This window comes from Heterodontus francisci, chromosome 6, assembly GCF_036365525.1.
Source record: "Heterodontus francisci isolate sHetFra1 chromosome 6, sHetFra1.hap1, whole genome shotgun sequence".
Taxonomy (NCBI): Eukaryota; Metazoa; Chordata; class Chondrichthyes; order Heterodontiformes; family Heterodontidae; genus Heterodontus; species Heterodontus francisci.
In genome coordinates, this window is record NC_090376.1 from 42323715 (window position 1) to 42351007 (window position 27293).

General features: G+C 41.5%; 1 protein-coding gene across 1 annotated transcript in view; it reads left to right on the forward strand.

The window, feature by feature from the left end:
• Window positions 1–25953, forward strand: part of ubl3a (ubiquitin-like 3a) — a 91176-nt gene extending 65223 nt beyond the window's left edge. Inside the window, exons 2-5 of the mRNA XM_068033531.1 lie at window positions 2132–2240; window positions 20652–20738; window positions 23456–23533; window positions 24250–25953. Of these exons, the coding sequence (XP_067889632.1) occupies window positions 2132–2240; window positions 20652–20738; window positions 23456–23533; window positions 24250–24302 (327 nt within the window). The 3' untranslated portion in view covers window positions 24303–25953. The remainder of the gene's footprint in view (window positions 1–2131; window positions 2241–20651; window positions 20739–23455; window positions 23534–24249) is intronic.
• Window positions 25954–27293: the final 1340 nt, after the last annotated feature.

Here is a 27293-nt window from a genome sequence, read left to right on the forward strand (position 1 = left end):
CGTTGCACAGTGGCAGCAGTGTGTACTATCTACAAGATGCACTGCAGCAATGCACCAAGGCTCCTTAGCCAGCTGACTTCTCCTAAGCCAGCTAACCCCTGACTTCTACCACCTAGAAGGACAAGGGAAGCAGTTGCATAGGATCACCACTACCTGCAAGTTCCCCTCCAAGCCACACACCATCCTGACTTGGAATTATATCGCCGTTCCTTCACTCTTGCTACGTCAAAATTCTGGAACTCCCTTCCCAACAGCACTGTAGGTGTACCTGCACCACATGGACTGCAGCGATTCAAGAAGGCAATTTGCCACCACCATCTCATGGGCAATTAGGGATGGGCAAAAATTGCTGGCCTAGCCAGTGACACCCACATCCAAGGAACGAACTTTTAAAAAAAATCATGAACAGTTTCTAGAAGTTGTATGCTTTTGGGTTAGAGCTGTAACTTTCTAGCTGTAGACGACTCAGCTAAGGTGGCAGTTTTGGCTCAGTGGTGGCCCTCCTGCATGTAAGTCAGTAGATTGTGGGTTCAAGCCCTGCTCTAAAGATGTCATGTATGCAGATGATACCAAACTTGGAACTAATGTGACCTGTGAGGTGGATAGTGTTGAACTTCTAAAAGACATAGACAATTTGGTGGAATGGGTGGGCAAGTGGCAGATGAAGTTCAGTGGAGAAATGTGAAGTCATTCATTTTGATAAGAACATGGAGAGACAATATAAAATAAAGGTTACAAGTCGAAAGGGAGTGCTGGAGCAGAGGAACCTGGGGGTATATGTGCATAAATCGTTGAAGGTGGCAGAACAGGTTGAGAGCAGTTAATAAAACATACAGTATCCTGGGCTTTATTAGTAGGGGCATAGAGTATAGGAGCAAGGAGGTTATGTTGAACTTGTATAAGACAATAGTTTGGCCTCAGCTGGAGTATTGCGTCCAGTTCTGGGAACACACTTCAGAAAAATGTGAATGCATTGGAGAGTACAGAAAAGATTCATGAGAATGGTTCCAGGGATGAGGAACTTCAGGTGTGAAGATAGATTGGAGAAGTTGGGGCTATTTTCCTTGGAGAAGAGAAGGCTGAGAGGAGATTTGACAGAGGTATTCAAAATCATGAGGGGTCTGAACAGAGTGGTTAAGGAAAAGCTTTTGCCACTCCTGAAAGGATAGAGAACAAGAGGGCACAGGTTTAAAATGATTGCAAAAGAAACAAAAGCGACATGAAAAACCTCCTCATGCAGTGCTTGTTTGGGAACTGGAATGCACTGCCTGAGAGTGTGGTGGAGGCAGATTCAATTGAGTCATTCAAAAGGGAATTAGACTGTTATTTGAAAAGGAAGAATGTTCAGGGTTATGGGAAGAAGGCGGGGGAATGGCATTAAGTGCATTGCTCATTCAGAGAACCGGTGCAGACAAGATGGGCTGAATGGCCACCTCCTGAGCTGTAACAATTCTATAATATAATCCAGGCTGGCACTTCTGTGCAGTACTGAGGGAGTTCTGCACTGTCAAAGATGCCATCTTTTGCATGAGGCCTTAATTCGAGGCACTGTCTGCCCCCTCAGGTTGATGTTAAAAAAAAAAAAAATTCTCATTGCATTTTCTGAAAAAAAGCAGAAGAGTTCTCCCTGGTGTCCTGGCCAATATTTATTTCCCTAACCAACATTGTTAAGAACAGATTATCAGGTCAGTATCTCATTGCTGTCTGTGGGGCCTTCGTGTGCCCATTTTGCCTGCCGTGTTCACATTACAGCAGTGACTATGCTTCAGAAGTATTTCATTGGCTCTCTAGAGTGCTTTGGGGAGTCCTGAGGTCATTAAAGGCACTATATAATTGTAGCTATTTCCCCTCCCTCCCCAGCTTTTTGAAGTGTTCCAGTGGCCAGACTAGTATTTTGTATTCATAGCTGGAAGCATCTTGTCCGCTGTAGTATGTTAATTTATAGTTTTTTTTTGTTGCAAATTTGGAATATTCATTACATTTCTTTGGTAGTGTGGACCAGTGACTTATCAACTGGTGTACCTGATATCAAATGGTTCAGTAGCATTCATTTTGATCACTTATAGACAAATTATATACTCAGTTTGCTTCTCAGTACTATATTGAAGTGTTGTCCTTTCTTTCTAAACAGATTAATTTGCGCCTCATTTTGGTGAGTGGAAAAACAAAAGAATTTCTGTTTTCACCCAATGATTCAGCAGCAGACATTGCCAAACATGTGTATGAAAACTGGCCAATGGGTGAGTAGTTTTCTGACTCATTACTTTTATGTGTTTTGTAGCCTTGGAATCAAAGCTGGTCCCATTTTATAACTCTGCAGCTCCATCCCCCATAGATATTCCAGGTTCTTCTGTAAACACTTCGATCTCCAACCTTCAGCTGGATCTAGTTTCAGGAGAGTAATATCTGTGCATCTTCCCATCACTTATATATTTGGGATGCGAACCATTATTTTTCTCTAGGTACTTTGGGCTCTGCTTTTATATGGAAACTGCAGATGGCAAACTCATGCATTGGCTTTCTTATTCCATCAGCAGTATTCTAGACCCATATTTTCATGCATCTACAGTGCCTTTAGGGATGTGAAAATAAGGGTTGTGAACACCTAAGGAGGTAAGGAATGGAAACCCAATTTTCTTCTATGTTCATGCAAAGCCGCCTTGCATTTATTTAACACTGATGTATATCTTTATCATATCAGAGCGCATTTTAAAAATCTGAAAATTAAGGTATCAATTCTATTTTTAAGGCATATTTTTTTCAAAGAAAAGCCGTGAAAGCGACTCTTTCCGTTCTGTATATTTTACTACTTCTGTGGGTGATGGTAGAATTATATTGGTTATTTATAACTTGCAGATGTTATTTAATAATGTAATAGGCAAATTAAGAGTCCTGAAAAGGCAACCAGGTATTTCTAATGGTTCAGTTTAACAGTGCATCAAAAACATAATAAAACATGAAAACGTAATGTGGAATGGTCAAAAGAATGTTGACCATATCATAGTGCTGTAAAACTATAAAAATGCTTCAAAGCCTCACCTAGTAACATCAAGAGCTTTCTCTCTCTTTATCTGTAGGTCGGAGTGAATCTCCCTTGAATATGATTTTTGATGTGTATTTTATGTACGTCACCTATTTAAACAGATTTCAAAACCTTTTTATTAAATTTCATTACTGACACCAATTTGTGCATGGAAAAATTGCTCCTGCAGAGCACCTTTTAGCAGAAATATTTTTAGCTGCTATATTTTCAGATAGAATCTTTCTCTCAACAACTTTGATATGTTATGGAAGTCAATAGCCTGGTCCTTGTACTTCACAACTGAAGATTGCAAGTAAATCTGAACAAACTGCATGCAGCATGGCATTAGACTTTTTATAGGAATTTTATTAGTTACAGATCTGGGATGTGATCAATTGGGTACAATTATTTTTTAAATGTTAATCTCTCAGTAAAACGTTTGATGTATATTGTATAAATTGCACAACAATGAGAATTTCAAACTATTATAGGAAGATATGGCCAGTGAAAGGCTCAAAGGACATGCTTAGGCTACAAACTGTAACAACTGCAACAAGTAACAAACCATAACTGCGACAAATAACTACATCTGTACTATGTTCTTGGTAGGAACAATTTATTTTTTGAATTTTCCATATTGACAGTGTGCTTCAAAGTGCCCTAATCTCAAATACTGCCACTAACTCCTACAGAGCCCAACAATTCTTTGGCATCACGTTCAAGCATAGAAATGTGGATATACAGTTTAGAGAGAATCTGTGACTAGCAGGTCAATTTGTGACAGTTTTGTCTTAACCAAATCTTAGTACAGACAGGATGACCAGTTACAGAAGCCATGTCATCACATAAAATAAAATATCTATAATGGGCTTGTGACTGCCCCTAATGAAATGAAAAGTAATGTTCAAACTATCTCGGTAGTTGTTACGACCGAGGCAGGAGGAGTACACTGTTAATTCAGTGTCACTTCTCGACAGGTCACAACATATGTTTTCCCACTTACTCAAACAGTCAATCAGATACTCTATTTTTCCCCAGAATAAAGCACACCAACCAGGTTTTTTAAATATGCAACAAAATTAACTTTATTATAAAGGTTTCAGTTCTCGTACCTTTTGATGCAAAGTTCTTTTAAAGATGCAAGGTTTCTGCAAACATTCAGGATTTCTTACAAAATAGAGGAGACAACAGTACAACTTCATACAGGATTTGCTTTTCAAGAGCAGAGATTCTTCAAAGAGAGTTAACAGTTGTCTGGATTTTGTTCTGTTCTCCTGGCAGTCAATATGCAAAACTCCAACTGCCTCTTCATCCAAAACCAGCTGGTTTTTTAACAGTTCAAAATGAAACCAACTCTTTCCAGCCAAGTCTTCTGATGATTATAAATCCTGTCTTGTCAATAAGCAAAATAGCTCTCCAGTCAAAACACAACCCCCTGCTATGTTTACTTGAAATCATGTGCCTTCCAGTAAAAACTTGTTTACTGGTCAACCTTCTGCTAACCTTCCTTTTTTAAAAAAAATCACCCAAAAAGTTCAGCAATCTCCAGCCGATTCAATGTTCATGAAATCCTTTTCAGTTTTTAAAATATAGATTCTCAAATTTTAACAAAAAATGGAAACTTACGGAACATAGTAATAAGAAATCACGCCTGGTGTCGTTTGAAGAGCTGCAAGAAAGTTGATGATTGTGCAACCAGTAGAAACATTATGAAATCGCTCTCCTTTTTATCCCATGTCTTTTTTCTGTGACTGCATATCTGTCGCATCATACTGCTTTAGCTAGAGGCAATATTTTCTAGCAGATTTGACAACTTTTTTTGGCCCTTTTTGGCAGACCTATATTTTAAGTGTGTCTTGCACTTGCATGTAAATTTATTTTGCTATTATCTGTCAAATTCCAGTTCTCCAGCACGATCTGGCATTGTGCTGTCTCTTTTATAAGAGAAATCTGCTAAACAGAAAAGTAAAAAGTCATAACTGTACACAATCTTGTGGCATTGGATTATGTCAGATGAGAATTGTAGTGGCAACATATTTTTCATTGCTGTACATCCTGAACAAATGAACAAATTGTAAATATAAATAGAAAATGCTGGAAATACTCAGGTCAGGCAACATCTGTGGGGAGAGAAACATGGGTCACTGGCCTGAAACATTAACTTTTTTTTTAGAATTAGAACATTACAGCGCAGTACAGGCCCTTTGGCCCTCGATGTTGCGCCGACCTGTGAAACCATCTGACCTACACTATTCCATTTTCATCCATATGTCTATCCAATGACCACTTAAATGCCCTTAAAGTTGGCGAGTCTACTACTGTTGCAGGCAGGGCGTTCCACGCCCCTACTACTCTCTGAGTAAAGAAACTACCTCTCACATCTGTCCTATATCTATCACCCCTCAACTTGAAGCTATGTCCCCTCGTGTTTGCCATCACCATCCGAGGAAAAAGACTCTCACTATCCACCCTATCTAGCCCTCTGATTATCTTATGTCTCTATTAAGTCACCTCTTCTCCTCCTTCTCTCCAACAAAAACAACCAAGTCCCTCAGCCTTTCCTCGTAAGACCTTCCCTCCATACCAGGCAACATCGTAGTAAATTTCCTCTGCACCCTTTCCAAAGCTTCCACATCCTTCCTATAATGCGGTGACCAGAACTGCACGCAATACTCCAGGTGCGGCCTCACCAGAGTTTTGTACAGCTGCAGCATGACCTCGTGGCTCCGAAACTCGGTCCCCCTACTAATAAAAGCTAACACACCATAAACCTTCTTAACAGCCCTATTAACCTGGGTAGCAACTTTCAGGGATTTATCTGAATTGGAAAATGTTACTCATATAACCAGTTTTAAGCAAAGCACAGAGGCAGGGGAAGGGGAGGAAAGAACTAAAGGGAGAGTTTGTGATGAGATGGAAGACAGGAGCGATAAAAATGACATCCATTACAAGGAGCTGCTGCCCAAACAAGTGGATATAATGGTTTTGATCTGAAATTGTTGAATGCTATGTCCCAAAGGTTTCAAAGTGCTTAATCGAAAGATGAGGTTCTGTTCCTTGAGTTTCCATTGAGCTTCAATTGGAACAGTGTAGAGTGCAAAATGATTCCCCAATCTTTATTTGGTTCCCCCCAATGTAGAGGAGACTGTGTATCGTGAGCAACAAAAACCATATAAAATTGAAAGACACACAAATCACTCTTATACCTAGGAGTGTTTGAGGCCCTCAACAGTGGGAAGGGAGGAAATGAAAGGGCATATATTGCATCTGCTGCACTACATGGAAATGTGCCATGGGAAGGGGAGCAGGTGATGGAAGAGTGGGCCAGGGTGGCACAGAGGGATTGGTCCCTTTTGAATACTGAAAGGGGAGGGAAGGCAAAGATGTATTTGGTGGTGGCATCGTGCTGCAGATGACAGAGGGTGATCTGTTAAATGTGGAGGCTGGTGGGGAACCCTGTGCAGTTCTGGGAGGGAGGGGAAAAGGTGAGAGCAGAAGTACAGGAAATCAGATCGACAAGATCAAGGGACATGTCGATGGTGGAGGGGAATCTTTGGGGGAAAATGGAGATGTATCTGAAGCGGTGGCGTGGAAGGTGGCGTTGTCAGAACTGATGCGATGGGGACTGAGAAACTGGGAGTCCTAACATGAAGTATAATCAAGGTAGCTATGGGAGTTGAGTTTGTAGTAGACATGTATATAGTTCTTTAGCCTCCTTGTCTCAAGAGACAATGGGTAAGCGCCTGGAGGTGGTCAGTGGTTTGTGCAGCAACGCCTGGAGTGGCTATAAAGGCCAATTCTAGAGTGACAGATTCTTCCACAGGTGCTGCAGATAAAATTGGTTGTAGGGGCTGTTACGCAGTTGGTCCTCTCCTTGCTATATAGTAATGGAATTATAACCTTTATTTTACTGCAGAAGCCATAAAGAACGGAGGGTTTTCCCCATTGCTTATCAGCTTGACAACTCTACATTCACAAATGATGGTGCTATAAAGAGAAGTCTGCACTTCAGTACACCGTATATATTTTATAGTATTATCTGTTGTGAATGAAGAGCTGTTACATGAGTTACTTATAAATATATTATCTGTTTTAAACCTCATCTGTGAATTCTCTCTTCAGAGACAATTTATTTCTAATCATGGGGAGGGAGGGTTCAGGTAAGGATAAATCTAGGTTTGGAGTGAAAAGTCAAGGCTTTAGAGCCAACTGACGATTTGGATAAAATGAAGCAGATTTTGTCAGGAGGGGATAGAGAATTTAATGGTAATAGAGCATTAGTGACTAAGGCCACTAAAATGAAAAAGAGCAATAAGTTAAAATTAAACATGTTATATCTTGATGTACAAAGCAATTGTAACAAGATAGATGAATGAATGGCACAAATAAAGATAAATGGGTTTGATCTAGTAGCCATTACTGAGACATGGTTGCAGGATGACCAAGATTGGGAACTAAATATTCCAAGGTACTTGACTTTTTTTTTAAAAAAAGACAAAATGGAAAAGGAGATGGGGTAGCCTTGATAATAGATGAGATAAAGACAGGAGTGAGAAAGGGCCTTAGCCCAGAAAATCATGATATAGGATCAGTATGCATTAAGCTATGAAATATCAAAATGGCTGAAAACGCTAGTTGCAGCAGTTTATTGGTCCCCTAACAGTAGTCAGTATGGGACAGAGTATAATGAGTAAATTAGAGGAGCATGTAACCAGGCTAATGCAATAATCCTCTGGACTTTAACCTTCACATAGACTGGGCAAAGCAAATTGACAAAAGTAGCTTGGAGGATGGTTCATGGAATACATTAAAGACAGCTTTCCAGAACAATATGCCAAGGAGCCAATGAGGGAACAGGCTATTTTAGATTTAGTATTGTGTTCGGAAATCTTATAGCGAAGGATCCTCTGGAAGTGTGAACATAAAACTTATTCTGAGAGTCTATCCTATTATGTGTGATGTAGTTAAGACTGAAACTGTGGTCTTAAATTTTAATAAAGCCAATTACAGAAGTATGTGGAGCACAATGGCTGAGGTAGATTGGGAAATTGGATTAAAAGAAATGGCAGTCGATGGACAATGCTAAATTTTTTAAGAAATAATTCATAATCTTCAAGAAATATGCATTCCCTTGAGGAACAAACTCTGCTGAAAAAGTGATTCATCCGTGGCTAATGAATGATTGTAGTATTAGATTAAGAGGCTCGAAATGTTGCCAAAAAAAGTAAGTCTGAGATTGGAAGGGTTTTAAAAACAAAAGCCATAAGTGGCCAAGAAGTTGATAAAGTAGAACATGAGTAAACTAGCAGCAAATGCAAAACACCAATTGTAAGTGCTTTTAGAACAATGTACAAAGGAAGAGATAAGTGAAAGTGAATCCCTGAGAGGCAGAAGCAGGAAAATTGTAATATGACATAAGGAAATGGTGGAGACATTCAAATATTTTGTAAAGTTCTGGAAAAATTAATTAGGTTAAATGCCAGCAAATACCCTAGACTTGATTGCCTACATGTGAGGGTTTTAGAAGAGCTGGGTGCAGAGATAGTGGATGTATTGGTTTTGATTTTCCAGAATTTCCTAAATTCTAGAACAGTCCCTGTGGATCAGAAGGTAGCAAATGTAATCCTCTTGTCAAATAGGAGAGAGAAAAAAAAACAATAGGCAAGTTAACCTGACATCAGTAGTAGGTTCTAGCATTTTCCCAATTATCAAGGAGGTGGTGACAGAGCACTTGGAATCTTACAATGATTAGGCAGAGTCAGCATGGTTTTATGAAAGGGAAATGGTGCCTGCCAAATTTCTTTTTTTGAGGGTATACATAGAGTAGATAAAGGGGAACCTGCAGATATGAATTTTTAGAAGGCATTCGGTAAGGTGTTACACAAGATTAGGGCTCATGGGATTGGGGGTAATATAATCTTTGGCCTCCTTACCTCGAGAGACAATGGGTAAGCGCCTGGAGGTGGTCAGTGGTGTGTGAAGCAGCGCCTGGAGTGGCTCTAAAGGCCAATTCTAGAGTGACAGGCTCTTCCACGGGTGCTGCAGAAAAATTTGTTTGTCGGGGCTGTTACACAGTTGGCTCCCCCCTTGCGCCTCTGTCTTTTTTTCCTGCCAGCTGCTAAGTCTCTTCGACTCGCCACACTTTAGCCCCGCCTTTATGGCGGCCTGCCAGCTCTGGCGAACGCTGGCAACTGACTCCCACGACTTGTGATCAATGTCACAGGACTTCATGTCGCGTTTGCAGACGTCTTTAAAGCGGAGACATGGACGGCCGGTGGGTCTGATACCAGTGGCGAGCTCGCTGTACAATGTGTCTTTGGGGATCCTGCCATCTTCCATGCGGCTCACATGGCCAAGCCATCTCAAGCGCCGCTGACTCAGTGTGTATAAGCTGGGGATGTTGGCCGCCTCGAGGACTTCTGTGTTGGAGATACGGTCCTGCCACCTGATGCCAAGGATTCTCCGGAGGCAGCGAAGACGGAATGAATTGAGACGTCGCTCTTGGCTGACATACGTTGTCCAGGCCTCGCTTCCATAGAGCAAGGTACTGAGGACACAGGCTTGATGCACTCGGACTTTTGTGTTCCGTGTCAGTGCGCCATTTTCCCACACTCTCTTGGCCAGTCTGGACATAGCAGTGGAAGCCTTTCCCATGCACTTGTTGATTTCTGCATCTAGAGACAAGTTACTGGTGATAGTTGAGCCTAGGTAGGTGAACTCTTGAACCACTTCCAGAGCGTGGTCGCCAATGTTGATGGATGGAACATTTCTGACGTCCTGCCCCATGATGTTCGTTTTCTTGAGGCTGATGGTTAGGCCAATTCATTGCAGGCAGCCACAAACCTGTCGATGAGACTCTGCAGGCACTCTTCAGTGTGAGATGTTAAAGCAGCATCGTCAGCAAAGAGGAGTTCCCTGATGAGAACTTTCCATACTTTGGACTTCGATCTTAGACGGGCAAGGTTAAACAACCTGCCCCTGATCTTGTGTGGAGGAAAATTCCTTCTTCAGAGGATTTGAACGCATGTGAAAACAGCAGGGAGAAGAAAATCCCAAAAAGTGTGGGTGCGAGAACACAGCCCTGTTTCACGCCACTCAGGATAGAAAAGGGCTCTGATGAGGAGCCACCATGTTGAATTGTGCCTTTCATATTGTCATGGAATGAGGTGATGATACTTAGTAGCTTTGGTGGACATCCAATCTTTTCTAGTAGTCTGAAGAGACCATGTCTGCTGACGAGGTCAAAGGCTTTGGTGAGATCAATGAAAGCAATGTAGAGGGGCATCTGTTGTTCACGGCATTTCTCCTGTATCTGACGAAGGGAGAACAGCATGTCAACGGTCGATCTCTCTGCACGAAAGCCACACTGTGCCTCAGGGTAGACGTGCTCGGCCAGCTTCTGGAGCCTGTTTAGAGCGACTCGAGCAAAGACTTTCCCCACTATGCTGAGCAGGGAGATTCCACGGTAGTTGTTGCAGTCACCGCGGTCACCTTTTGTTTTTATAGAGGGTGATGATATTGGCATCGCGCATGTCCTGAGGTACTGCTCCCTCGTCCCAGCACAGGCATAGCAGTTCATAGTTTATGTAGTGCTGAGAGTATAGCAAGCTTGGTACTCTTGATTATTTCAGGGGTAATGCTGTCCTTTCCAAGGGCTTTTCCGCTGGCTAGAGAATCAATGGCATCACTGAGTTCCGATTTTGTTGGCTGTATGTCCAGCTCATCCATGACTTGTAGAGGCTGTGCTGCATTGAGGGCAGTCTCAGTGACAACATTCTCCCTGGAGTACAGTTCTAGGTAGTGCTCAACCCAGCGGTCCATTTGTTTGCGTTGGTCAGTGATTATGTCCCCTGATTTAAATTTGAGGGGGGCGATCTTCTTGATGGTTGGCCCAAGAGCGCTCTTAATGCCATCATACATTCCTCTGATGTTTCCGGTGTCTGAGGCCAGCTGAATATGACTGCATAGGTGTTGCCCGTAGTCGTTTGCGCAGCGCCTGGCTGTTCTTTGTGCAGTGCTTCTGGCTGCTTTAAGTGCTATGGATGTTAACTCGCTGGGGGCTTTCTTGTAGTTCAACAGTGCAATGCGCTTAGCGGCTATGACAAGTTCCAGCTTTTCATTATGAGATTGAAACCAGTCTGCATTTCTCTTCACACTTTTGCCGTAGGTGGTCAAAGCTGACTCATAGATGGCGTCTCTGATGTGGGCCTACTTGGTCTCAGCATCCCCTGTGGGAGTGTTTTGAAGGGCTGTTACAAGTGAATTTAGAAATTTTTGTAACAGCTGTGGGTGAGAAATTCTGCTCGTGTTAATGCGCGGGTGGCCCTTCTGCTTGGAATGATGCAACTTCTTTGGTCTGAGTCCAACCTTGCTGCACACCAGGGCACTCTGCACTGTGGACGCTGTGTGTGATTTGAACACTGTTTAAGGTGGCTCGCCTTGTGACAATGATGTCTAGCTGGTGCCAACGACGCGATCTTGGGTGCCTCCATGAAACCTGGTGACAGGGTTTAGTGTGAAAGAACGAGTTGGTGATGCAGAGGTTATGATAGGTACACAACTCAAGCAGTGTCTGCCCGTTCTCATTCATCCTTCCAACGCCATAGCACCCAAGGCAGGATGGCCATGAGTCATGGTCGGCCCCAACCCTGGCATTAAAGTCTCCCAGCAGGAATAGGTGTTCGGTGTTGGGGATGCTGCTAATGATATGGAGTTCCTCGTAGAACTGATCTTTAGCTTCAGGTGGGGAGCCGAGGATTGGAGCATAGATGCTGAGTTGGTGTACTGGACCAGAGGTCGTGAGCAGTCGGATGGACAGTATGCGTTCCGAGCCATTTGAGGGAGGCTCTATCATGCTGAGCAAGGAGTTTCTGATGGCAAAGCCCACTCCATGCTGTCTTGGTTCTTCAGGATCCCTGCCCTGCCAGAAGAAGGTGTAGTCTTGCTCTGTTAGAGATCCACTCGCGGGGAGGCGTGTCTCCTGAAGTGCTGCAATGTCTACATTGAGTCTACTGAGCTCGTTGGTAATGATGACGGTCTTCCGAGAATCGTTGATTTGTGTAAGGTCTTCCGACAGGCCAGGACACACAGTTCTCACGTTCCAGCTTGCAAAGCGAAGGGCTGGTACATTCTTTCCTTTTTTTGTGTTGTTTGGTGCGGTGTTTCAGTCCACCTTTCGGGCAATGACCCTGAGCTCCAAGCACCCATTGAAGCAGGTAGACTGTGGCGGGACAGAACCTTATTGACCGGGGGCTGCCCGGTTTAAGGCGGTCGGTAGCTGTCCAGTGAGGTGCGATGACCCCTCCCACCGACAAAGGCAACCCGTGGCGCCCAGATTCTATGCCAATTTAGCTGGACTTATAACCCGTAACTGCTGCCTTCCGTGTTGTTTCAGTCGCTGTGAGGTGACTATGGAGTGACCTCTCCATGGTGCATGCCTGGGCGAATTTATGGAGGTTGAGAGTTGCCCAGTCGTCAAAACCCCCCTCGGCCTTTCTGGTGGGGTCCAAAGGAGTGCAGAGCACGACGTTTGGCACCGGTATGGCTGCAGGAACTGCCGGAAACATGCCAAAGGAGACACATGACCGCCTACCGGGTTCCGCTCCGGATTTTCTGTTAGGGTTTACTCCCTTAGCCTTGGTCTCTCCCGAGATGCCCACAAGGCAGTGGGGTTGTTAGGGCCCCTACACAGGTGTAGGATGCTGCCGGTGGGAGAAGGGGGTGCGAGGGGGAGGGGTGGAGGGAAGGGGGTGCGAGGGGGAGCTGGGAAGGGGGCTGTAAGGGGTGGGGGGGGGGGTGCAGGGGGAAGATGGTGCGAGGGGGCTGCTGGGACGGGGTTGTGAGGGGGTGAGCTGAGAGTGTGGAGCGGGGAAGGGGAGGTGGAAGCGGGGGGGAGGGGAAGGGGGGGGAATGCGGGTGCAGGTTCCCGCCATCGACACCCGGAAAGCTCATCCGCGTCCTTCGGGAGGTGAAGCATCTTTTGGCAGACTTACAAAGGTGATTATATTCACTAAGGGTTTTTTGATGTGGTTTATATAAAGGCATACAGCATTGCCGACAGTGCGCTGCAGATGCTCTCTGAGCCATCTCCTGCGGGCACTTTGAAGTTGCGGCCGAGGATCCGTTCGTGGATTTTTGGGTGTTCGGGGCACCTTTTCGCAAGGCTTCCCTAGGGTCCCGCTGCTCCTTCTTCTCTTCAATGGACTTACCGCACGCCATGGCCGCGGACACTCTGGACGGTGAAGACAGCAGGATCGGAGATCAAAGTATCACCAGCTGTACTTTTCAGTTTCGTCCGGATCAATTTCGTTGAGAAAACAAAGAGCAGGTGTGGCTGGGGGAGGGCAGTGGGCCCAGGTAACATAAACTAAACTAACTGTTAGCTTTTAGTTAGAGCTAAAATGAACTGATTTAAAGAGCCAGGGGAGTTTAAACAGTTTAAGAGGGTAGATTGGGGGAGAAAACACTAAGAATGGGAGCAGATGGCCATGGATAGAGTTGAACAGCAAGGGAACTTCCTAGGGAGCTTACAGCCCAGGAGCCATCTTGCCTCTAAGAAATATATTAGCATGAATTAAAGGTCAGTTAAAGGACAGAAAACAGAAGGAATAAACAGGTAATTTTTGGGATGGCAGAATGCCATTAGGATCAGTGCTTGGGCCTCAGCTGTTTACAATCTGTATCAATGACTTAGATGAGGGGACAGAGTGTAATATATCCAAGCTTGCTGACTATATAGAGCTAAGTGGGAAAGTAAGCAATGAGGGGGTACAAAGAGATATAGACTGTTAGAGAAATTTCCCAAGCCTGTTTGTGACTGAGACAAGGATGCTTTGGTAGAGACTTGTTTATTACTTGCCACAGAGCTTACAACTCCACTCCTAACAATCTCCAATCAATGCTGGCTTGCTCTTTATATATACATTTGTGTACAATGAACTAATAACACCCAACACCCGTTCACCCTATTACCTTCAACTACTAGGTATTTAACATTCATCAACTGAACTTATTAGACACCAACAGATTCCTCTCTTTTCTTTAAATTAAATACATGTATATAAAACTAAAAAGGAGACACAAAATGATGCATTTGTTTTTATCTTACATTATTCTGCCATCAACCTTCAACAACACCAGCTATTAACATATTGTATACTCCCCCTTTAAACAAATTTTTTGTTTAAAAAAGAATTATAAAGCGATCTTAAAAAATTTCTATGGTCTGTCAACTCATCATAACACAAGATGGCCCTCTTTGAGGAAATACAGCCATTTCTTTTACAAAAAGTGCTTGTTCAGTCAGACAACTGATGACTCGCCTCGACCCATTTTATTTTGGAAATTTTGTTTCGTCCCAACGTTTCTTTTATACTCACGCGATCAATCCTTAAACTCTTTTCCGTGACATTTTGTGTCGAATGGACATTGTCCCAGAGAGAATGGTTATCTATACAGCATTCTGTAGGAACATTTTTCTTCGATTGCCCCATATGAGTTCCTTTAAAATTCTCTATAAATACATACCCATATCTATCACTTCTACCTGTGCAAGTGTCTCAGCAGCTAAGGTGCTTTTAACTATCCTCGCTATTTTCTTTGATTCTCAGACTAATGGGCAACATTTATAATTTCTTCCCACCAAAAATATAATGAGCCACGCTGTGCTCGCAAAACTATTGGGAAGATTAGCATGTGAGGCATCACTAAAAAATACCTAACATCTTCTGGAAACTTGAGTGTACATTTGTCTAAGCTCAATTTCTTCAATGTCTTACTTGCTTTCAGCACTTCCCCAACAGTAGCATGTTTCAGCATGGTGCTCAATTCGAATACATCGTCCAGTCTAGTTTGCGTGCACAACCAGTTTAATTGTCCGATTAAGCTCCTTAACTGGTCTGCTGCTTCCTTGCTTGCAGGGTCTTGTGTGAAGATCTGGCCCGATTTATCGGGATCCTTTAACATTCTCTAGGTAAGACTCTTGATTTAGGGTTACTCTCAACTTAATCTGCCTAACGTCCAACTCTATATATTTAAAAGCTCCGAAGGCCCACTTTCAATTTTAAATTCATTTATAACTTTATCCACCACAAATTTCTCAAATGCCATAGATCCTCCCCACAGAAAATTGTCTACAAGCATCAAGAAAATGCCTGCTAGTTTTTCTTCATGGTACCAATAAAACATTGCTGGATCCACTTTTAGCTGAATACAACCAGCTTTTAGTAGGACAGACCTAACTGAAAAATACCACGCCCTGGATGCATCGTTTAGCCCATAAACCCACTTGTTTAGTTTCCATAATTTCCACACAATATCTCCAGCTTCTTTTGGTGGCTTTAAAAATACTACTTTCTGAAATTTCTCCCCTCGCACAAATGCTGCTTTGATATCAGTTAATTTACATTCCCATGAGTGTGTTGCAAAAGGGGCTAGAAAAATCCTCAAACTCACTTTTCCTGCCATTGGGGTGTCTACTGTAACTTCTTGGTCGCCTAGTCGTTCCTCAGATCCCTGAGCTAAGAGTCTGGCCTTAGCTTTATACGTACCATTGGGAAGTACTTTCTCTGTACATAGTCATCTATGGGACAGTGCTGGTTGTCCTCAGGCACTTCCGTGTATATAGCAAACTCTCTTCGACTGTCGAGCTCTTTTTGTCTTGCATCCTTTACCAACTTAATATCCAGCCTGTTAGTAGCCACTAGAGCTTCGCTATCATAAGGGCTCCTACTTCTTGTGGCACTCCTCGCCTGCTCTTTGGTCCTCTCTCTTGTTAAACTGTGTCACCTACTAGATTTCCTAACCTTTCTGGACTGTTATTACTCGACCTGTCTTTCCTACGACCAGACTTCCTCAAGTTCTTGACTTTTTGCTTGGACTACAATCATCGGACCAACTGTCTGAACTTATACTACGTTTTCTGGCCTTCCACAGTTTTACTTCCTTCTGTCAATCCATAGGTCTGATATCCTGTCCTTTTGTCTTGCACATTCAGCCGATGTTTGTATTTCCCTGTGGCTTTTCCTGCCCTTCCTATAATGGTGGCTTCCCTCCATTCACTATCCCCTTCTGGCATATACATCACTCTAGTCCCACCTTTCAGTAGTTGACCTTTGAGATAAATGGCCTGGTCTCGATCTTCACTATCACTTTGTCCACTCTTCGTTAGCCCGTTATTTGCCACAACCTGTAGCTTGCAAAGTTCTGACATATGTGTATGCGAAGTATGTTGTGCATCATCATCAGTTTCCATCATTTGTTCAGATTCTGTCAAGTGTATAGACAATGCCAATAAGCCACGAGGAACGTACTTAATGTACTTGTACTTGCCATGTTGCAAAATTACCATTTTTCCATCACGCCTATAACTTTTCCTGGGCCTCCATTCTTTCTACCCTTCTCTCTTGTAATATATCAGGTCCCCAGTGTAAAAAAAATTCCGATGGCCTCAAAGCTCTCCCGATTTTTTTCTGAAACCTCCGCCTTAATAAATGCTCTTCTCCCTGCGTGCATGGCATTCAGATGTTCAGCAAAAATGGAACTAATTGTAGTCCCCTCTAAAGCCAGCGGATGATCCCACATTACCAAAGGTATTTTTGGGTTCCTGCCATTAACTAATTGATGGGGGTTATAGCCTCCAACCATTTGAAGCATGTTTTTCACATGTACTGCCCATGCCAGAGCAGTTATCAATTTACAATTTGGTTGGTCAGCTAAAATTGTTCAGAGCATTTCATCAATCATGGTGTGATTTCTCTCTCAAATCCCATTACTAAAGACTTTCTACTGCCGTGTGCATTATGACAATATTCATATTTTCACACGTGCTTCTGAACTCATCATTTGCGAATTCTACTCCATGGTCTGTTAGAAATCTAGCCGGTGCTCCCAGTCCTGTTCCTACCCACCTTTCCATTATCTTGTCTACTATTACTTTTTTTGTCTTTACTATAAATTACTATTGACAGACTGAAACTAGTCGCTATGTCTATGAAGTGTAGAAGAAAAGTGTTTTTGACTTTATCCGATACATTCAAGTCCATCGCTACAATTTCATTTAAAGTTTCTCACTAAGGGGATACTCACTACGGGTCACGATGGTGTCCTCCTGTATTTTTTGTTTTACAGATATCACATTTTTCACTGGCATCCTCTAAGTTTAGTATCGTCATCATTTATTACCCCTGCATCTTTTAACAGAACCTTCAACCTATGATGAGATGGATGTGCAAACTGTCGATATAGTTTTGAAATAATCTGCCTTTTCTCCTTTTAAGTCCCTACCCCTGGATGCCATTAATACCTCTAACATTCTGCTTAGAAATGTTAGGTCTTGTTAAAGGAATACAATAATGTCCCGACTCTGTAAACTGCAAATCTGCAGATTTCTCAAAGACTTGTGTTGCATATCCAATTTCATCTGAACCGTCTTCATAGATGGATTACTTAACAAAGGTCTTTCACTGGATGCTACATCTGTACTAATAAAGTGGTTTATCCCTGCTATTTTACATGGAATTACCACTCTCTTTAGTGATCAACGTGTTGTCATCCCCAAACTAGAACTTTCATATTCTTTGGCCTTACTTTGTTCTTCCTTACTTAAAGAATCCATGTAACACTGTAACCAGTCCACTCCGCATACCATGGACATACACCCACTGTCTAGCACTGCGCAATTGAATGAGTCTGCAACTGGGACAGTCAATACTGGACTGAAGCGTTTTGTGAGCAGTACAATTCCTTCCGATCGATCAGTATCGTCATCCTCGCCTTCCAAACCTTCAATGTCACGTGTCATCTCAAAAGCCCTATTATTCCTTCTTGGACAATTCAACACATAATGATAGGCTAAGTCACATCTGAAACACCTATTGACCATCCCTTGGTTATTCCTAGGGTTCATCCTTCTGCCATAACTGCCCAATTCCTCAGTCTTTTTGTGATTCTTCTGTCGTACTAATGTCTGGGCCCCACATTGGAATGACCTCAATGCTGCTAGCATTGTATCCTCCATCTTTGGTGTCATCGCTGAAGAGCCCATCTGTGCCATGAAAGCTGCTGGAAATGAATGTTTTCCATTAAAAAAAATGTTAAGGCTTCAAACAGCTGATCAGAAAGCATATGTCCTTGAATCTAACTCCAGTCAAGACTAAGAGCCTATCCATGTTTGATATCCAATTTGAAGGCATGTACTGATTTCGGAATTTCCAAGTAAAATCGCTGCAATCTTGCATATAGTCGGTTAAACTCCATGATATATTCTCCTATGGAAGGACCATCCATTTTTCTAAATTTATCAAAGTCCGACCATGCGTCATAGGCACTCAATAGGTCACCTTTCATATAAATTTTATTCATAAATTTTAAATGATTATCCAAACCTTCCTCAGTTTAAATGATGAGCCTCTAGCTCCGAGAACACTTTGCACCTGATTTTGCTTCTGGCGGGAAGCGAAAGTCCCAGGGCTGTTCCTTGCTTCCTCTTTGGTAAAGACGTAACCCATGTCCATAGATCACCTTTATTCTTCCATTGGTAATAAGGTTCGGTTTCACAACATAGCAGTGGAAAATCATATCCCGACGCCTTACGCCTGGTTTCAGTCAGCTTTCTTCAAAGAAAACTCCAATTAGTCTTCTCAAACAAAAAAATTAACTCCAATTCTAATCTTCTGTCTGAAAATAACTCTTGATCTCCAATCTTCATTCTTGGGCAGCCATCCTCTGCTATCAATGTTAAAGAAACTTCCAAGCCTGTTTGTGAAGAATACACTGACACTAGGATGCTTTGGTGGAGACTGTTTGCTTGCTACAGAGCTTACGACCACTGCTAACAATCTCCGGCCAGATGGCTGGCTCTTTAGTTAATTGTACTCAAATGTATATATAATTAACAAAAACACCCGTTCGCCCTATTACCTTCAACTACGAGGTATTTAACTTCCATCAACAAAACTTATTAGATACTAACATAGACTAGTTAAGTGAGTGAGCAAGAAGGTGGCAGATGGAGTATAATGTGGGGAAGCATATTATCCACTTCAGTAGTAACAATGCAAAAGCAGAATAGTTTTTAAAAAGAGAGACTAGGAACTGTTGGTGTTCAGAGGGATTTGGTTCTTGTACCCGAATCGCAGGAAGTTAACATGCAGGTATAGCAAGTAATTAGGAAGGCAAATGATATGTTGTCTTTATGCAAGTGGGGGACGTGGGAGGGAGGTTTACAGTGCAAGTGTAAGAAAGTCTTGCTGCAATTATTTAGGGCTTTGAGATAATACCAAGAGTACTGTATAGTGTTTTGGTCTCTTACCTAAGGAATATAATATACTTGTCTTAAAGGAGGTGTAGCAAAGGTTTACTAGATTGATTCCAGGAATGAGAAGACTGTCCTATGCAGAACAATTGAATAGAATGAGCTTACTCTCTGGGGTTTAGAAGAATGAGAGACGATCTCATTGAAATCTATAAATTGTTTTAGAGGGCTGGAATGAGTAGTTGCTAAGAGTCTATTCCCTAGCTGGAGTCTAGAATTAGCGGGTTCATAATCTCAGGATAAGGGGTTGAGATGAGCAGAAATGTCTTCACTCAGAGGGTTGTGAATTTCTGGATTAGTCTACCCCAAAGGGCTGTGGATTCTCAGTCAACGAGTATATTCAATGCTGATATCTAGATTTTTTGGGGCATTGAGGGAATCGAGGGGTATGACGATGGAGCAGGAAGTTGGAGTTAATGTAAAAGTTCAGCCATGAACATAATTGGTGGAGCAGGGTCAAGGGACAGTATGGCCTACTCCTGCTCCTATTCTTTTACAAATTGATACATTGGGCAGTATAGTCACCAGTGTATAACAATGATGGATACTATATTTATAGTGGTTTGTATTATCAAAATGTTAGGTTTTCTACATAAGTCCGCATTGTACTAATAACTAAGAAGGAGAAAACTGATTTCAAAGTGCTGGTGGACAGTCATGATCTAGTTCAGTTTCAGACATTAATGCCAAAGTTATTTTCCTCAAGTGCCTTTCGGTCCAGGTGGCATTTTTCTGCAGCAGCAGCAGTGTTGCCTCTTTGGCACAAAACTAGTAGGCCTACTTTTCTATTCTTAGCCAAATGAGATTTATATGGCTCGCCAAGAAGCCAGTAAGATTTTCAGTTGGGTTTTGAAACCCAAATCACCCAGAATAGTGAATATTAATTTACCATTCTCTTTCAAATGCCAGAGACTTACTGTTGAGCATTTTCTGTATTTTTTTTTTTACTGACTACAGTAATTGTTTAGAATGTAGAATTAGTTACGCTATGCCTGTTGCATTCTTTTACATTGGAATAAAATAGTCATCTAATAATGTTATGGATATAATTGTATAATTATCTAATTGTTTCAGGCAGGAGAAGACCTTCAATCCATCTAGTCAACCTGTGGACAATACTCCCTTAGTGGATTTCTAATAATTCTAAATTCCATTTGTTGACAACCTTTCTTGTTCCTTCTCGAAACCCATTTAGGTTTCTTGTTTCATTACACATGCCAGTATATTCGCCACCTTTTCAGTTTAACAAAAAGTTCCTCTTGTCTCTTTTTTTTTTTGTTCTGAATTTTAAAATACCACCTTTTACTTGTCCGTCAGATTGGGAAGATGAATTGGTCAGCAGTCCAAGCATTCTTAGGCTCATCTACCAAGGGAGATTTCTACATGGAAATGTAACTTTAGGAGGTAAGAAATTTAATCTGTATATAGCATTTGGGAAGGTTAAAGATTAATGAAGATCAGTTGGAATTGATAAATTCTTCAATACTATAAAAACCTACCATCAGCATCAAGTTGTCCAGTCTTGAAGTTAATCCATTAAAATTATTTACTTTAAATACTTTTAATTTCATACTTTCGTTAACTTTTCACTTCAAAATCTGGACAGGGGTCAAGGAAGGCTGTGATATCCCCCATACTATTTATAATCTACCTGACAGTGGCTGTTCACCTCGTGAAAAATCAGCTGCCCTCTGATATGAGCGTTAAATACTGCCTAGATGAAAAACTCTTTAACCTCCGCCTCCGTGCCAAAACTAAACTGACCACCACAGACATACGTGATCTACAGTTTGCAGTTGAGTGCAGTGTCATTACCCACTCTGCACCAGATTTGCAAGCCATTCTTGATCTCTTCAACTCCGCATACAAGAGACTCAGCCTATCCTTGAATGTTGACAAAGCAAATCTCTCATGAACCCACACCTGGTCCGCCAAATATTCCCCCTCCCAAATATGTTGAAGGAGATTCTTTGGAATATGTTATACCTTGGCAGCCACTTCTCTCAAAAGGCCACCATTGCAAAGGCGATCCAACCCCAGATCAGCTTCTCAGCGAGTGTTTGACTTGCGGAGGTCTTTGTCACCAAAAGTCTTAGTGTACAGAGCAGTTGTTGTCAGCGCACTCCTGTACTGCAGGGAGACCTGGACTGTGCATTAGCGACAGATAAGAACGCTGGAGAAATTCCATCAACATTACCTCTGCCGCATCCTCCAGGTTCAATGGGAGGACCGCCGAGCAAACGCTAGTGTCCTTCTTGAAGCCAGCTCCATAAGCATTCAGGTAAAGCTCCTGCAAAACCAACTTTGATGGACTGGACACTGTCTGGAATGCCGAAAACTCTCTCCTCCACCAGGTCCAGTTTTCTCAACTCTCAAAACTCTCAGCGTTCCAGGGGAGGACAAAGAAAATGCTTCAAAGACACTCTGAAGAACTCTTTGAAGCACGGCAGCATTGACATTGATGACTGGGAGGAGCTTGCTACCAGTCGCTCAAAATGGCGACAACCTGTCCATCAAGCTGCATCATGCTTTGAGTCCAAACGCCTTAATAATGAGGCAGAGCAGTGGCAGAGAAGGAAAGAAAAGAAACCAAGTCCTGTGCTCCAGATCCCACTATCTCATGGGATGTTCTGTCCCATGTGCCCAAAGATCTGCTGGTTGAGAATCGGCTTGTTCAGTCACCTGAAGACCCATGGCAGAAACTCGTGACCTTGAGTAGAAGTCATCCTCAAATTGAGGGACAGCCGATGACTGCTGAACTGAATTTCAATCAGTTTAGGGAGCACCTTCAAGTGTATCAACCAAAGGACAGTATGAACTATAAATTTGATGTCCGCTGGTTAGACACGCTCACCGCCAATAAAGGAGAGGATGCAGAAGAATTGTATGAGCCAATGGAATTTCATCAATGCTTTTTAATTTCCCTCTTTCTCTCTCTCTCATGCACTCTCTTCCCCTCACTCCATTCGCGCTCTCACTCCTTTACTGTCTGATACAGCATTGCTAGAAACCCTAGAATTTTACCAGGGTGCCACCGTGTCAGCTGCAGCCTACAGTATGGTGGATTTACAGAACATGGATCAACGTCTGTACTTTCCAGTATGGAGTTCCTGATCTCAAATGTGCCTTTGTGGAAAAGCAATAGCAAAGTTCAAGCTTGCCTTACGGGGGAAAAAAAAAAGTAATTTTGCTTTACTGGTCTTTCTGCCATACTTAAGGAAATTTTTCCAGTAATATATTGGCAGGAGGGTCCTCAAAAGAATTGAAATTAAAAATCCCTTAAGGATGCAGACAAAGTTGAAACTGAGGATGAACTGAAAATAGTTAACATTCCTTACTAGAATTATTCACTAGAAAAGCCACTAACTATACAGCATGTCAAATCAGTAATATAAATGTGCAGCTATCATGCTAAAGTTGTATAGTCTTATGTCAGGCCTAACTTTTAATACTGTGTTCAGTTCTGGATGATGCGACACAAGAGAAATGTCCAATTCTGAAAAGGTACAAAGAAAACCCACAAGGCCTGGTGTCCGAGACTGAGTTATGAAGGAAAGGTTGGAAAAATAGACTCATTTGAGTGCTAATACAACTGCACCCATCCAGGCAAGTGGTGATATTCCTTTCCTGGCTTGAGCCTTGCAGATGGTAAAAAGGCGATGAGGAAAAGGGAGGTGAGCCACTCATTGTAGCTATGGCTGATACACTTCAGCTTCTGGTTAATGACACTCAGGATGCTGGTGATGGGAAACTCAGCAATGGTGCTGCCTGAAGGACATTGGGAGTTGACTGGGATTCTCTTGTTTGAGATAGTCAATAACCTGGCTTTTATGTGGCACGAATGTTAATCTACCACTTGTCAGCATATGTTATCCAGGTCAATTGTAGGCAGGCACTGCTTAATTATCAAAGCATGAATTAGCCATAGTGCGGAACGCTGGGGTGAGATGATGTGGAAGTGGAAGAAGGTAATCTTGGTGTGTAATAAAAATTCCTGGAAATTAGTTTGTATTGTTTGAAAAGTTTGACTCGCTTTTTTTTATTAAACCAGTTGTCGTCGGTCTGAGGTGAATAACTCATTTCATACAGGTTGATTATCGTATGTAATGTTTTCCTTACAGCGTTAAAGCTTCCTCTTGGTAAAACTACTGTGATGCATTTAGTTGCAAGAGAGACATTGCCAGAGCCAAATTCCCAAGGTAAGTAACTATTAAGCTGGACTTTTCATTTTGTTTTTAAGAGAAATGTTCAGAATTTAACTTTTTATGTGGATATAAAGAGTGAGATATATAAACCCTTTCTGCCCTTTTCGATGGGCATAAAAGATCCCATGACACTTTTTTTTTTTGAAAAAGAGCAGGGAGTTGTCCCACGGTTTTGGTCAACATTTATCCCTCAGCCAGCATCTCTCACTGATTATCTGGTCATTTTAACTTTATGCTATTTTTGTGGCCATCTACCTTGCGGTGCGCAAATTGACTGCCGCATTTCATTACTGACACTTGAGAAAAGTGTAGCATTTTTTGTTGAAAGTTCTTACTACCTAAAATTCTACATATAAGACATGGCATTATTTTAGTTGATATTTCATAGTAATAGTAGTGATTAGTGCGGATCCTGTCATCTGCATTACAGAGCAGTAAGGCATGAATTCCAACCCATGTCTTTCCAGATAGTTTTATCTTCAACTTTGTGAGAAGTATTGTGAAGTTGAAGAGAGAGAAGTTAGAGTCAGCCACTCAAAAGCTGTTGCCCAGCCTGTTCTCAAAAATAAAAAAGTCTGAGGATCGTTTACCTGTTTTATTACTAGTGAGGATCGTATAGAAGTGAAAGCCTTTCCAGGAGAGAATAGGGAGCGAAGAAGGCATTTTTCATAATTTTGTTTCTCACCAAAACTTTTATTTAATGTCTGTAGGTCAAAGGAACCGTGAAAAGACTGGAGAGAGCAATTGTTGTGAGATTCTGTAAATACTTCCACTAACTGCTAACCGTGATGTAATATAGTCCTTGTCGTTCATGCTGCTGGTATAGAAGAGAAGTAACGTTGCTTCAAGGACCCTTTTTAAAAACAAATCTGATCGTCCATGAAAACAATATTAAACTGGAGCATTACTGTTTGATTTGCTTTAAAGCTGTTCTCTGTAGTGTTCATTTTTTGTTTTTTCATTTTCTATATGTATGCCTTCTACAGTTTCTGTATTTATTTCTATATACAGACAGGCAAAATTAAACTGAAGAATTTTTACACCACTGAATCCACTCTGTTATCACCGTGCTTTGTAGAGTTGAAAAGTGTATATTGTGCTTTTTTAAAAGTTTTTTTTAAACCCAGCCAGTTCCTGGAGGAAATTTACACTGTTGATTGCAGTGTCAGTGTTGCCCTGTTCAACTGGATGATGAAGCCAGATTTACTAAGAGATGAAATTACATTAAAGACTTAGCAGATAATTGTGAAATGATTTTTGTTCCTCTAACCCTCTATGATCTCTTGCAGCTTTCAGGCATTAAAGTGCGAGTATGTCTACTGATAAGATTTTAAAAAGTAGATGTGCCTGTGTTTTGATGGTTTGTAGATTTAATTTCAAAGATTCTCTCGTTCTTTATGCACAGTTTTAATGTGGCATTACCTGCATCAGCTTAATTTGTTGCACCAAGTGAATCCTGCAGCATACACCAGTGCATTGAGTGCATTTGTAGCCTTAATGAGAGAGGGGGAAGCTTTGAAGCGTTTTCTTTCTCTCCGCTGTGTACCATTTACTGTATTTGCGGTAGAAAATCCCATTGATCATCTTGCCTGTATTAATGTTTTTATCTTATAACCTTACTGTTGACTATCGGGCTTATTCCTAACCTATTACAAATTTTAAAATATAATGTGAGCAAGTCAATCATTAAGCATTAGCACATTGTTCTTTTTCTGTACCACAATTAACTATTTTAGTACTTGTAATAATTTGGATTTCTGTATTTAGTGCTTGCAGTTGTACAAAAGATAGGGAAACTAAATTATCAGAAGGATCTAATTTGTTGTGTAAGTTGGCCTTCCCTTGCCTTTTGTATAAATTACAAATGCTATGCTAATTAAAACCGAGAATTTTGCACAGCACTGAAGCATGAGCTACTTTCATCTGAACCTGTAAAAAAAAATAAAGTTTTTATATTTTTCAGTGGGGGGTGTATCTTCCCAGCTGAAATACAGATGTGTAGAATATATTTAATAAGAATCTTATACAGTACATGAGTATGGAACTTATTAACAAGTATAGATTTGCTTGTAGTATAATAGGATATACCATGTAAGTAACATTAGCAACTTTTAAAAAGTCACAGGTTGATATTGTGTTCTGTATCAAATAAAAGCATCTGCCCAGATTGATCTCCATGGTATGTGTCATCGTTTGGTAGACATGATATAATGTTTTTTTTTCCTTTTACCTATGTTTGTTGCTTTTAAAATGCTTTACATGCTATAGTTCTTACAAAATATTGTTCATATTGATCAGGATCAAATTTGTATAGAGCTGAGTTTTGCAATGATTGTAAATATCACTGAACATTTTCTTCAACCTGTACTGATAGATTACTTCTGTAAACTAAATAAAAGAATTATTGCAGTTCATGCAGTGAATCTTACTGGGTATTATTTCTGTGGATATGCAACCAGATATATTTTGGATAAGCTGTTTTCAAAATGTTCAACGAGGAGTTTAACCTGATTTCTTTGCAGCTTATTAACTAGTTCACATTTTTTGAGAATTTTTATGCTCAGGATGTCACTGTGAAATGAAAGGTTTTGCTCCATGTCACGGTAGCAACTACAAACATACACAGTAAAGGCCCACATACCACCCCTGCTATGCCACTGTAATATGCCTTATCCTCAACTTCTGAATTCCCCCATTCCACTAGTGTGGTCTTTTCATTTCTTATATCAGCTATCCTTTGACTGTCCATTGGTGTCCGTGTCTTGCCCATAAATATATATAGATTATTCTGGTTTATTTCACGTTCTTCCAGAATCATAATGCTTATGAGCACACTCTCCCATTAGGCTGTTAATAGCAGAATGTCCATAGCTGTTTCCATCCTAACAATCTCAGCTATTTGACAGTAGCAACAGAGTGTAATTTTTTGATAAGACTGCTAATGACATGCTATGTGATTGACACCATGGTAAACAATCTCTCCTCATCCTTCTTGAGCTCTCCGCAGACACAGGGGTTGACCACACTTGTAATAAAGGCCAACATACCATTTGCCTTCCTAATTGCTTGCATGTTAACTTTCTGATTCATGTGCAATCCCAATCCCCTCAAAAACAACAATTACTAGTGTCTCATTTTTTTTTAAAAATCTGCTTTTCTATTCTTTCTACCAAAGTGGGTAATTTCATACTTCTCCGCATTATACTCTGGCATTCCTTGTCCACTCACATAACTAGTCTATATCGCTTTGCAACCTCTTTGCATCTTCCTTAGCTCACTGCCCACCACCAACCTTTGTATTGACAGCAAACTTGGATATATTCCAAAAGCTAAATACTATGGAATGCTGGAGATCTGAAATAAAAATAAAAAATGCTGGAAATACTCAGCAGGTCTGGCAGTGTCTGTGGAGAGAGAAACAGTTAATGTAACCTTTCATCAACCCCCCCCTCTAAGACAAGTCAGGTTCCACATGTAGGCTGGCGAAACCTAGCTCTATATGATATATTACCCCCATCCCATGAGCCCTAATCTTGTTTTAGTAATCTTGCATGGCACATTATCAAATGCCTTCAGAAAATTCAAATACACAACAGCCACTGGTTTCCTCTTGTCCTACTACTGTCAAGCTAACCAACCTATAGTACCCTTTTTCTCTCTCCTTGACCCCCTCCTATTACTCATGCATGCTTCCCTTCATTGATTCGTCCGGAAACACTGTCTGATTCCACATGTACACTGGCGATGCCCAACT